Genomic DNA, 14,360 nt, shown 5'->3' on the forward strand with positions numbered 1-14,360 from the left:
CCTCCTTATCTTTTTTGATCACTTTAGGGTGAAAGTCGATTTTATTCTATATTAGAATGGCTACTCCCTCCCACCCCTTTATTTCCCCACTGCACCCTACAGTGGGTGATTTGCAGACTGTACCAACAAACAACTTTGAGCATGGAGAGACACAGAAGACAGTCTGAAGATTATTGACTGGATAGTCAGGAGTTGTGATAAAAGGGCCACTAGATAGAAAGTGTAAGACATTAGAAGACAAAAGCCACTAGAGGCAGAAACCAGTCATGTATAGGGGACAGTGAATAGAGTGTTGTCTTCCGGCCTAAGAGGAAAGTGGTGATTCAAGTGGTCAAAAGAAAGATATTCATTATCATCATCATCATCATCATTATTATTATTATTATTATTATTATTATTATTATTATATGTTTTCTTATTTACAATATCTCCTTTCCCAGTTCCCCTCCAAAAAGAAAAAGAAAATAAAAATAAAATAAAGTAAAATAAGAAAAAATATAATAATAATAATAATAATAATAATAATAATAAACAAAAACTAAAACAATCCCCTGTTCTCTTCCCCCTCCCCCTGCTCACCATCCCAGCCCCTCCTGCTTACTGGCCCTGGCATGAGATGAGGGCGAATCTGTACTCACAACACAAGACAGCTGAGAGATACGAAAGGCTCCTGGGTCAGAAAGGAAAGACATAGAAGAAGAAGTGGAATTAGAAGGACTACAGTATTCTTAACCCAAAGAACGCCTGAGAAAAATGGCCCTTTCTGCTATGATGAAGTAGAGCCACAGATGGAGGAGCTCTGATGTTTCCAGAGGCTTAGAAGGACACATATGAGACTGTTTCCATATTGAGGATAAAGGATTAAAAAAAGATGTGACAAATCAAGCCTCTCTCTACAGGGACTGACCTATTTCCTCTTCCTTGTGTCCTTATCCTTCTGTGTAGGATGCAATTTTTAATACTGTATTACAGATAATTTTTGGTTTGAGGGATTTTTGGTTGTTTTTGGGGGGGTTGTTTGTTTGTTTGGGGGTCCTGTCTGTTTACAGAAATGGGTAATGCTATTGTTTATCTGGAATGAGAAATTCATGGGTAGAGAATGCTTGTTTAGTATGCACAAAGCCTTGGGTTCTTGGCTTCATTACTCAACACTGGATAAATGTATCATGGCAGCTTATGCCCATCATCCCAGCACTCAATAAACAGAAGCAGGAAGAATGGTAGTTCAAGATCATCCTTGGCTGCTTGGTTAGATCAAGGACAGCCTGGACTGCATGAGACCATGGCCCATCAAAAATCCAGTGTTTCTAAACCCTTAAAAAAAATATAGCTTTCCTTGCATTTCTTCACATGTGCTTGTGAATAAAAGCAATTTTAAATTGAAGTTATATAAAGACATCTGACTATATTGTTTTCCCATAATGCTTAGCTTAATAACTTTGAACAAATAAAAGCTTAAAAGCATTTTCCTCACCTTCGTTTCCACATTTTACCAGTGCACTGTCTGAGCACGTGATCAGTTACCCATAGGTAATCTGGTCATAGTTTGCTCTCTGGATCTCAGCTTTCACTTCTGAGAGAGAGCATGAGATCCAAGGGAGTCTACCCTCTCGTTGGTCTTCAGCTTCCACAATCTTGTAACCAAAAAGCCTTGTTTCCTACCCACCTTTTTCATTGCTATCTTATCTTGACATTTTGATGTCTTCTGAATAAAATGTGAAAAATAATATTGAACTTCCATATCCCATCAATTTCTCATAGTTTTTACAACTACCTACACTAATGAACATCTAGAAAATTCATGAGTCAAGAATGACATGGTGTCTCATTATGTCCAAATCTTTTGAAGGTAATATGTCTATAAGATAAGATCATTAGCAAAGTACTTGCTTTTCTAGTAGGAAGCATTTGGGGGAAAATTTAGAAAACATTCCTGATATAGAATAGCTGCCAATAATATAGTGCATGGCTCTACAAAAGCTTCCTAGCTACGCAAATAAAAAAATAAGTCAAACTTATTTTTTCCTTTTGTTTCCTTTCTGTCTCTCTCTGTCTCTCTCTGTCTGTCTCTGTCTCTCTGTCTCTCTGTCTCTGTCTCTCTGTCTCTGTCTCTCTCTCTCTCTCTCTCTCTCTCTCTCTCTCTCTCTCTCTCTCTCTCTCTCCCTTGTGTATGCAATCATTTACTCCTGCCTAACATTTTGTACAGGAAGTTTCTCTTTAATAATTTATAAAATTTCTCATACCAACATCCTTCCAACTTTTAAGCCACTGTCCTTTGACCTTTCACCTCTGACCTGAATGCACATTTCCATTTTGGTTCGCACAGATACTTGAGCGCCTGGCTGTAGAAGCTGAGTCTCTCTATAAGCTGTGTTGGGATCTGCCCTTCAGATGGGGCCTGCACATTATTTGCTGGAAGGTTTCTGCAGCAGATGTCAGCAGGCAGGCAAGCTAGAGCACAATCCCAAAGCCCAGAGCATGCTGAGCCATGCACGCTTACACTTGGCAATACCAAGCCCAGAAGTGCTACAGGGTAATGGAAGGAGTGTGCTCTGAGGGGCGAGCGCTGCTCTGAAGCCCTGCTAATGTCTTTGTGTGGCCCTGCTGTGTTTTCAGCTTGTCATCATGGCTGGGACAGTCCTGCTTGCCTACTACTTCGAGTGCACTGACACCTTTCAGGTGCATATCCAAGGATTCTTCTGTCAGGATGGAGACTTAATGAAGCCTTACCCAGGGACAGAGGAGGAAAGCTTCATCAGCCCCCTGGTGCTCTACTGCGTTCTGGCTGCCACCCCAACTGCTATTGTAAGTACAAAAACAGTTCTTTGTTGTCAGACACCTGAAAGTATTTCCTGTCTGCCTTTTCCCTCTTTCCTGTCCTCCTGGGCTCTCACCAACAATAGCTTTTTCCACGGTTTTCTGTTTCAGCTGAGACGGACGGAGGGGAAGTCTGCAAAAGAAAGAAATAATAAAATAAAATGGATCTTGCCTTGTATAGATAGATGGATACTTTTTGCTTTTTAGTATCTAGAGTTTTGAAGCTGTATTTTTTAAAAGCATGTGTGAATGTCAGAAATCAACAGATATGGTTAGCTTGGCATGTTAAGAATAGCTACTGTATCCTCAAAATATATATATATATATATATATGCTGTGAGTTGTGTGTATTCAGAAAGGAGCCCGGCTGTCAGTGAGGGCACTGCCATAGACTCAGATCATAGAGGAACAGAACCCTCCAGCTGGTACCTCCTGCTGCTACAGCTGAACTGCAAAGGCCAGAGATGAACAAAATTACTTGACCCAAAAATTTGATGTCTTTGCCCCTGTAGAAGTCACGTCACATTGAGCTAGCTCAGTTGCAACCTTATCTTCATTTATTTCATTTTTCTCTCTATTGAGGTCAAAAATGGGACAGACAGCCCTGGAGGGAGACTGTGTCAAGGGCATAAAGCTTGTAGATCCATGTGAGGCAGTTGAGTGATTTAACACTTAGACATTATCATTTTATGAGAGTGTTAAAATAAACATCTCTGTGACTGAACACATTGCTGTTACCAGAGCAGATTAATCTCAGTTAATCTTAGTTCCCACTGTGTCCTTTCTTTTTTAATAGTTGCTCCTCAACTGGTCCACCTTGCCTATGACTCTTCTGCTTTCCTTTATTCAGGGGCTAAATATAAACACCAACTGGTGTACTGAAGAGCAGACATTTAATTCAAATGCTATTCTGAATGGAAATGCTGCTCTTGCCTTATGATTGTAATTTTAAGGATATAGCCATAATGAGTTGTCATAGTTTAAATTTATTCAAATCATCAACCCAGCCTCAGAGGAGCCCTTAACTACCGAGACTTTAGGGGAAGGGAGAGTGACATTGATGAGATGCAACACAATATATCAGGGTGGCTGCAAACCTTAGGCCTACAGAGAAGCACATCTGGTTCACCTCACTGATCTCTTCTAGACAAGACAAGGTTGTCATTGGATTTAGAAATGATTTCCTCATGCATCTCCTAGCATATCTTTAGTGTCAGTGAGTCCGACTACCCTCTACCAACTTGGGCATCACAGGACAGAAGTCCTCCTCTGAAAATTATGACATTCCATTGAGAATCCCTGTACAAACTCTTCTAGAGGGAACTGAACAGAACTTCTATATCTCCCTCCCATTTTCCTTGCTGATCAGCCCTAGAAAGAGGAGACAGCATAGACAGAAGGCATGAGCCTCAAAAGTCAGAAGACCCCAGATAAAACAAGGAAGAAGGTAAAACTCTGTCTAGAATGGACTGGCTCTCTCATGAAGCAGTGGTTTAGTCTGGAACTGAGTTGTGCTCCTTCCTATTTTATATCCTATGTATATGATATCCTAAGTATATCATTTCCATAAGTGTTCAGACATGAATTGCTGATTGACCCATTGAGTTACTAGTATATTTTCTTCCTTTCTAGTTTCAGGGAATTATTTATAGAGATATTGTCCATTAAAAAAAAAGAATCTAAGGTCAATAAAGCATTAATAAATGTGAGCAAGAAATAAGCATCAGAAAACATTATAATTATTAAATATAATCAAAAACAAATTCTTCAAAGTGTTAAGTACACATAAAAGTGGGAGAGGAAATATGGGAAACTATTTGGAGGGAGGACCATTTGACCCAGGGTAAAGAGAACAAGGGTAGACCTTTCTAAAAAGAAAGAAACCATTTTATGATTGATGTATACTCTGCAGGTATTGTCTGGGTAATCCACATAGCAACCCAATGAGCTGGAACAGTAAACACAGAAAACTAGGCTTACAGGCCCTTCCCCTTTCAGTTGAGTACACTGAGCCACAGTTTGGCTAAGTGATGCCCTAAAGGCTCCATTTTTCTATAAACAGATGGAAAGTGATCTTCCCATTGGGCCCCATTTTTGTTTTCCCTCTTAAGTTAGGTGCATTGCTAAGAACCAGGGGTGAGCACAGCTGATGGGTTAATAGCAGAGAGCAGTCTAATCCTCAACGCTGCTAGTCATCAGTGATCTTCCCTCAGGATCTCAAAATTAGTGAGCAGCCACAAGCCAGAGCTCCTTTGAGCTTGGGAAAGGAGCTATGTTCACTTCTGCTGTCACTGAGATGTAACTTGCTCAACAGCAGCCAGTGTGGGATATCAGGACCCCTGAGTCCTAGTACATCCTTCAGCACACACTCGGAGGCCCCAGCTTCACTGCCTTGAGTAAGCAGTCATCTCCCTCAGACTGAGACCCCAATAACTGTGATTTCTACTTGCTTAGATTCTTGCAGGTTCAATTTTCTCATCTCTACCCTTTAAGGGAGATGAGGTTCAGTGATTTCCAAGACCCCTAGTTCTCAGATGTCATGAGAACACAAAAAGGAAGATTTTGATGAAAGTTCCCACATTAGATTCTCAGCAAGTCAGAGCTTCCTTTCTGGATTCACTTCTCTATTTCTGGCCGTGTATCACAGAATTAAAGAACCTGTTTCTCCTTCAAAGAATTTTCTGTGCTCCCTGGCGTACAATGAGAGCAGGACCCTCCTTGAGTGGTATACATGGTAACTAGCAGTGATTTAAAAAATAATAATAATAACTCTACCTGAATTGTCCTTGGATTTCTGTGCATCTGCAAACAACAACAGTGGCTGAACAGAGTGTCACACTCCTGTGACTCCACATATGGTCATTAACGGCCCCACTCACAGCGGCATATACTCAGGGGAGAAATCAGGGTAAAGCCTGTACTATTTGACCTGTCAGCTTCCTGGTTTTCCTTTTATGCTTTCCTGTCAAAACACATCAACCTCATATTGAGATGAGGCCACTTGGGGTGAAGTGCAGGGGGCCAGTGCCACTGCTCTATCAGGTCTTTAGGAGAAGTTGAAGCTTGGAGAATTTATTGTTTCCAGAACTGTTTATCCCACAGTGGTAACCCATACTTCAACGAAACCTGCAGGGTGTGCTCTGACTACCTGGACAGCTTGGATAACTAAGTACTGCCTTGGGCCTTCTGAATAAACTCAGACTCAGAGGCAAAGGAAGGGAGTCAGAGAGACTGCTTGAATAAGAGGATTTACTGGGCAGAGAATCTGATTTACCCTTATTTTATCTCAGTCCCAGTGGCACAAGGCATGAGAAGACAGCTATTAAACCTTTCTCCTGGCCTTACAATGAAGTGACCAGGGAGTATTTAGCATTGAAGAAGCAGAACATTTGACTCCCTGCCCAAGAGAATTGAAATCGCTCACAGCTTGTATTCGAGTGCTTATACACACACACACACACACATGACTCAGCATCAATTTCCTCAGGAAAGAAAAGCCAAACACAACTTTATAGAAAGCCATAGTTTAGCTGAACTTGCAAATCTTCATGTGTACATTTGTGCAAGCTCTTTGCATCAAATGTAAAACTCCACTGCAGATCAGAGTAGACCATCCCTGCTGAGGACCATTGGCTGGGTGACGAGGGCCACAGCTGCTGAAGTCAAGGAGACACTGTTGGCCTTAGGCTCCTTCAGAATTCGCTTCTTCCGGGCTCTGAACAGTCTCCTGTGTTGAGATTCCTTGATATTTTTCTAAGTCACATCCTTTTTCACTGTATTGCACATGACTCCTTAAATAAAAAATTCTTTTACCATTGTTGCTATTATACTCGGTCTTTACAATTTACACTCTGTTCTGGAGCAGATATACGGAGAACCCAATTAGTTTTTTGAATTGAAAAGAAAACTTCCACATTTTCTGCCCATATTACAGATTAGTGATCCAGATTTCCTATAGTGGTGTTAGTTCATTTGTTTTGTTCGTTTGCTTGTTCATTGCACAGTTTCCAGCTATTTTTAGTTTAAAGGTGTCCATGCAAGGACTGCTGATTGTTGACATGTTAAGAAGATTGACCATTTTTGTTGGTTTAAGATATTTTTTGTTTTGTTTTTTTGTTTCTGTTTTGTTTTTGTCACAAATGTTTGCCTAAAACTATGGACTAGTTAAATTACCTGGACATTACAGTGAGCTTTACTTTTATATGGATTTATAAGATTTTACTGAAATTATTTCAAGTTTCCATTTTTTGTGTCCAGCAAACCAAATGGTGTCAATGAACTGCTTGTCTTTTGGAATACATGGTTTCACTTTTCTACAATACCATGCATAGTCTCAACTAGGACAGCTCTCTGAGCAGGTGGATGTGGCTCTTGGACCAGGTCAGAACTCCTAGTATTTTATCACAGACACTGGATGGTTTTCAAAACACTGTCCATACCAACAGCATTTCCTACTTGAGATGTTAAAAGGCATTGGAAGTGTCCAGTGATAGTGCCTATAATTTGTTTATATCTATGTATGATAAAGCAAAAGTCAATAATTCTTGAGCTAACTAAAGTTTTGGAAGTAAAGGGATCAGAGCCTCCTGTAGATCTAGAATATGTAGCATTCATCATGAAAGACAAAAGTCCAGAATGAAGGATACTCTCACAATGCTGTCAACTTCTCTATATTTTTTTCTTCCTCATTTCCTTGGTCAGTCTTGAAATTTACAAAAATTTGAATGCCTGTGACTATGGAATTCTCCCAGACAGAATATTGAATATTAGCCCTCACAGTAGCAGAAGGTACTGTGCAAGCTGCTAAGGGAGAATATAAGTTTATAGTTATATCCAGCTGTAAAACCCATGAGCCACAACAACAGCCCATGTGAAATGATGTGCTCAAGGGTAAAATAGTGGCAGTTATGTCTTGGAGATACCCCAACAGCCATCTAATTGGACTTAAGGCCTTCTCAATGGGGAAATCATGCCTGGTATGTAAACAACCAACTCACCTTAGCTGGGAAGGCCGTGGGACCCAGAGGAGAACCTATTACTGCCACTCTGCTAAACTAGTATGATCTCTAACTGCATTCTAAATAATTACCCTTGCACCAACACATAAGTGTAACTCTCACCTCTCATCAAAAAAGGTCTTTTTTTGGTGGCAGACAGAAATCATCTCAAAAATCCACAACTGGTTAAATGCAGAGAATAGTTAACTGTTGGGGTGCCTGGTCCCATGTATTACATCTACAACTCAGAGAATATTACGGTAGAGGAAGCAGAAAGATTGTAAAACCCAGAGGATGAGGATGTCTGCTACATGATAGTATCTTCCATATATAACAAGGAAACTGCATCCATGAAATTCCAACAATATGGCTGCCTAAACAAGACTTAAATAATGAAAGTAACAGCTGATATGCCAGTGTGAGTGGGGGAAATCTCACAAGGCCTCATCTCTAGATGAAGAGCCTCAAACAATTTCAATGATGAATAAGAGGAGCAGAAACGTTCTACCCTAGAGGAACACCTTAATCAGTTATATAACATCAAATGGTCGGCCCTAAGTGTTTATTCATATGAGCCAAGCTAAAAGGACTCAGGACATCAAATTCACAGGAAGTACAAGGTAGTGAGAGTAAAAAGGTAAAAAAATATATATTATATGCAAATAAAAGTGGAAAAGGTGCATAGGGTAAAATTATATCTAAAATTGGGGGCTTGGGAATATTTTCATACTCTTTCCAATTGTAGTCTGAAAAGTGTGAGATCCTCCCAAATCTTTGAGAACTGATGTTTTTATAAGCTTCCACTTTTGTAGCATTTCAGATTTTGAATTTTGGATGCTCAGATGTTTATAGCCATATTTGAAGAAAATGCTCTTTAAACCACAATATGTTAAAAAAAAAAAAAAGATACAAAGCAGACCGTTGTACTATAGCAAAAGTGCACATTCAGCAAGGGGATACAACATTTGTAAACAACGAACACAGGAGCATCTAAATACGTGAGGCGAATTTTAAAATATCTGAAGAGAGAGATTCAGTGGTGTAAATAGCAGACTACCTTAGCACCCCACTTCTTGCTGTGTACAGATCCTGCAGAAATAAGACCAATAAAGAAATATCTGACTTTAATCTAGACTAGATAGACCTAACAGGCACATATGAGAGATTCTGTTTTATAGCAATGGAATACACATTCTATAACATGCACAGGACATTGTTTAGGAAAAATCCTATTAGGCCACAAAATGATTCTTAGCATTTAATATTGAAATCATACCCAGCTTTTTTCTGAGCAGAGTTATATAAATCTACATGAGAAAAATCCAAAAATTCACAAAATCTGAAAATTCACAGGTACATTTAAACTATGCAACATGCTCCATAATAATGAAATGGTCAATAAAGAGAATAGATGTATTCTTTTTGCTTTAATTTTCTGAGGCCTGGGGAGATTAGAAGGTAAAATGACAACCTAACTTTGAATCACCAGCAACTGTGTCAAAACTTACTGTGCATCTGCAAACCTGGCTAGCACTATGGCAGACAGAGATAGGTGAACTACTGGAGGACATTGGGTAGCCAGTACAGCCAATCTCTGAGCTCCAGGTTCAGTGGAAAACACCATTTAAAAAGTAAGAAAGACAGTGATAATGGGAAACACTTGAAGGTGAGCTCCAGCCTTCACTTGCATGTGCACATACACATGCCAACAGAGAGAGAGAGAGAGAGAGAGAGAGAGAGAAAGAGAGAGAGAGGGAGGGAGGGAGGGAGGGAAAGCAACATACCAAAACTCAATGGAATGAAACCATTACAAGATAGAATTTTTATAACAATAATACATTAGTCAACAGAGAGGAAAGCTATCAAATAAAACATAATGTTATGGCTCAAGAAATTAGGAAAATACATGTAAAGGACAGGGAATAAATAAAAGAGATATTAGAAAAAGCAATAAAGTTTAATAGTTATTGTTTACAAAAATAAAGATTTATAGGATTTTGTCTCTTTTATTAAAAAGGAGAAAAGAGAGAGAACCCCAAAAGTCAAAAGAGGGGACAGTAAAAATGATACAAGAAAAAGACAATGGACAATTAGAAGATATTATGAACAAGTATAGCCAACATACTGTATAATCTAAAAGAAATGTATTCATTTGTTAACACACATAACAAACTAAAATGGAGTCATGAGAAAATAGGAAATATAAATAGAGACTGAAAAGGAGACTGAATCAAAAACAAAAGTCAATCATCAATGTAATGGTTTGTATATGTTTGGCCCAGGGAATGGCACTATTGGAGTAGGTGTGTCACTGTGGATGTGGGCTTTAATACCCTCAACCTAGCTGCCTGGAGGTCAGTATTCTGCTAGTAGCCTTCAGATGGAGATATAGAACTCACAGCTCTGCCATATTATGTCTGCCTAGACTCTGCCATTCTCCCGCCTTGATGAACCTCTGAACCTGTAAGCCAGCCCCAATTAAATGTTGTCCTTTATTAATAGGCTTGCATTGGTCATAGCATTTGTTCACAGAAGTAAAACCCTAAGACAATCAATAAAGAAAAAGATCAAGAACTGAGTGCCTTGTCTGCTGAATTCCACCAAATGTTAACAGAGAAAAATGAGTATCAGTTGTTCAGACTCTCCTAGAAATTAGAGAGAACATATTTGTAATCCTATTTTATGAGGCCAGAATTACCCGGATGATAAACCCAACAAACACAGTACATCAAAAGAGATTGCAGGGCCACACCTGCTGATGAAAAGAGATGTGAACATCCCTTAACTAGATATCACCAAATTGAGTTCAGCAGCTCTACATCTTCAGATAACCTGGAGTACCACAGATTCCAGGAAAGTAAAAAGGGACCATGATAGGGGATAGAGAGGAGAATAGCAGGATATAGGAGATATGTAGAAGGAAATAGGGAACTAGAAGGGGGCTCTAACTGTGTAGTCAGGAAGGAAGTGAATACAGGAGAGGGAGGGAGGGGGCCAAATAATACTAAATATGTTTGAAAAAGTCTCAGGGAATCATATTATACTACATATACCTAAAATTACATAAGACACAGAAGAGTGTAGTGTGTCATTTGGGCTGGCTATAGACTGCCTAACAAAAGCCAGGCATGAGAAAACTTCTTTCAAGTTGTTGGTCAGTGTAGTCCAAGAAACTCCAACGCAATGTAGGTTATTTCTATTCCCCTTGGTGGCATCTTATCGATTAATGGTAAGTCCCTACTGCTGAAGATAGCATACACTTTGGACTTAAGAGTTGAAAGAATCAAGCTTGATCTAGCCTGAAAATCTCCTTCCTGAGGTCTGCCATCAAAGTACCAGAAGATTCTGAGCATGCTGCCAAGTGAGAGAATCAACCAATAATCCTACTAGCTGTGACACCTATGAACCACAATGGTGACCAGCATGGAAAGATATGCCTAGAGATGCAGAAGTGGCATCCATATCTTGGCAGTAACCAACAGCCTTCTAATTGGACTTGGGTCCAACTCGACACAAGGAAAATCATCCTGGTACTAGAAACGTAGACAACTACCCAGAGCAAAAGAAGTCATGGATCTTTGGGAAGAATCTACTGCCACCATTTTAGTAGAACAACATAATCTCCAGTTAAATTTTAAAGCTTAACCTTCTGTTTCTAATTTTTTCTTCTCTCAGACAGTACATTTGGACTGAACTTACCACTCCCTTTATTCCTCCCAGTACTAACCCCACCTCCCCTCTTTCCCAGATTCACTCCTTCTCTGTTTCCCTTTAAAAAAAAAAATCAGTCTCCCAGGAATATCCACCGAACATGGCCTAACAATGTATAGTAGGAGTGGACACAAACCCTCATATCAGGGTTGAACAATGTAACCCAGTAGGATAAGAGGTTGCAAGTACAGGTAAAAGAGTCAGAGACACTCCCCACTCCCACTGTTGGGAGTCCCCCAAGAACATTAACCTGTGCAGTCATAGCATATATGCAAAGGAACTAACTCAGATGCATATGGGGGTCCATGTTTGTCATTTCAGTCTCTGTGAGCCCTATGAGCCCTGCTTAGTGGTGTTCTTGACCCCTCTGGCTTCCACAATTCTTACTTATCCTCTTCTGTTGGGTTCCCCTGGCTCCCCACTAGGTTTTGGCTATGGGTCCCTGCATCTGTTCACATCAGTTGCTGGAGGAAGCCTCTCTGATGATAACTGGGCTATGAGTATATGGGCTATGACATTGATCTATGAGTATAGCAGAGTACCACTAGAAATCATGTCACTGACTTTTTTCTGCCAGTCTTATTTGATCCTATCCTGGGTCTCCAGACTATCTTGCCTCTGGTTTCTGACCATCCAGGCAGTGTCAAGCATGGGATACCTCTTGTGGTCTGAGCCTCAAGTTGGACCAGCCCTTGGTTGGCCACTCCAACAAGTTCTGCACTACTATTACACCAGCATATCTTGCAGGGACAGATAATAGGTCAAAGGTTTTCTGGCTGGGTTGATGTCCCAGTTGCTCTACTAGGAACCTTGATTGGTTATAAAAGATGGCTTGTTCAGGCTCTATATCCCCATTACTGGGAGACTTTACTAGAATCACTTTCACAGATTCAAAATATCTCTGCTATCTGCACTAAGTATCTACAGTGCCTTCTAAGTGACCCCCAATTAAACATATCCTTATACCTACAGATAAGCATAGCTTTCAAGCCCCCATCAAATACCTTCTCTTTGCTACAGACAGTGACAATTAGAGAAAGCCACAACTGATTAAAATTCAGAAAGCAGTTGACCATGAGATACCCAGCCCCATTGAACACATCTACAACACAACTCCTATAGCTAATGTCCCTCTGGGGACATCATAGAAGTAAGGACAGAAATACTGTAAGATCAGAGGAGCAGGATATCTGCTGTGGGATTGTGTCCTCTCGAAAAGACAGAGAAGCTACATAATATCTCAACTATAAGGCTGCCTGGGAAAGATCTAAACAAGGACAATACCAAAAGCTATGTAGCTACAGAATTTACAAAAGACTTGTTAGGATGGAAGAGGAAAATTTCAGCACAGAAAGCTCCACCCCATAAAGAAAGAACTAATGAGAGATAAAGGATGAGCCCTCTAATTGGTTATCTACCTCCAAGTGGTCAGCCCTGAAATCATATACACATAGCAACACCAAATGGGCACAGCATATATATATATACACACACACATATGTATGTATGTATATATATGCCTATACATATAACATATATAATACATATATGTGTATCTATATATGCGTATATATAAATGTACATACAAACATACTATATATGTATATACACATATACAATATATTATATATTCTATGATATATAATATATAATTAATATATAAGATATCATATATTATATATATATATATATAAATATATGTATTCAAAGAAACTGGGCCATGAGTTTAAGTAGTAATAAGGATATAGGGACATAAAGGGATTGGAGGGAAGAAAGGGGGGGAAATTATGTAATTACATTCTTTTTTTTTTTTTTTTTTTTTTTTTTTTTAGTTTTAAAATGGTCATCCCAGAGATAAAGCAAATTCATCCCAAGAATGTAAGGATGGTTCAACATATGCAATGTGATATACATCATATTAATAGAATGGAAGACAAAAATCGTGATTGCTTTAATAGACAAAAGTGTTTAATAATATTCAATATTATTTCATTATAAAAATGCTCAGTGGGTTGCCTGAATACACCAAAAATAATAAACAACATATGAATACTGGACAAGAAGATGTCAGGTCTCTTCACTTAGCACAATACTAACTAGAGTAATTAGATAACAAACAAAATTGAAAGGTGTCCAAACTGTAAATGAAGAAATTACGTTGTGCCTCTTTACAGAACACATGATCTTCTATTCCAAAGAGCAAAAAAATGCCACACAAATTTGTGACAACTAGCCAATTCAGCAAGCTAAGGTATAGATAGTATACGGAAGTCAGTAGCATTTATATACACTGATCAAAGGCCCTCTGAAAAATTAATCAAGAAAGCTATGTAGCTACAGAATTTTTAAATAATAATAACATTAAGAAGGTCAGTACAGTGCCTTCTGGACATGACCACTGAATATTCATGAACTCACAGAAGCTTTGGTTTACTACACAAAATCAAATGAGTCAACAGTCCAGCATGGATGGGAGGAAAGCTATAACACCCCAGCCCTAGCTGAGGATCTGTTGGCAGCTGATGGCTGCTGGGAGAGTGGGTTGTTCAAAATATTACAAGAAATTGAAAAGGGCAAAATACTTGCAAGAATTTTATGAGGCTGACCATGCTCCAGAAGATGGCCCTTCACCCATTCATACATGGATATCAGTAATTGGAGTCAGTGGGTTATTTCAAAATAAAAGGAAGATTGAAGAGATGACTCAGAGGTTAAAGACACTTGCTGGTCTTCCAGAGGACCCGGTTTCAATTCCCAGGAGCCACATAATGACTCACAATTATCTGTAATCCTAGTTTAAGGATACCTGACACCCTTTCTGTCTTCCAAAGATTC

General features: G+C 39.3%; 1 protein-coding gene across 2 annotated transcripts in view; it reads left to right on the forward strand.

Moving 5' to 3' along the window:
- Nucleotides 1–14,360, forward strand: part of Plppr1 (phospholipid phosphatase related 1) — a 287,229-nt gene that overhangs the window by 233,618 nt on the left and 39,251 nt on the right. For both annotated transcript variants that reach the window (XM_031377379.1, XM_031377380.1), the window contains exon 3: nt 2,617–2,805. In XM_031377379.1, coding sequence (XP_031233239.1) covers nt 2,617–2,805 — 189 coding nt within the window. The remainder of the gene's footprint in view (nt 1–2,616; nt 2,806–14,360) is intronic.

Source organism: Mastomys coucha, unplaced genomic scaffold (genome assembly GCF_008632895.1).
Source record: "Mastomys coucha isolate ucsf_1 unplaced genomic scaffold, UCSF_Mcou_1 pScaffold18, whole genome shotgun sequence".
Lineage (NCBI taxonomy): Eukaryota > Metazoa > Chordata > Mammalia > Rodentia > Muridae > Mastomys > Mastomys coucha.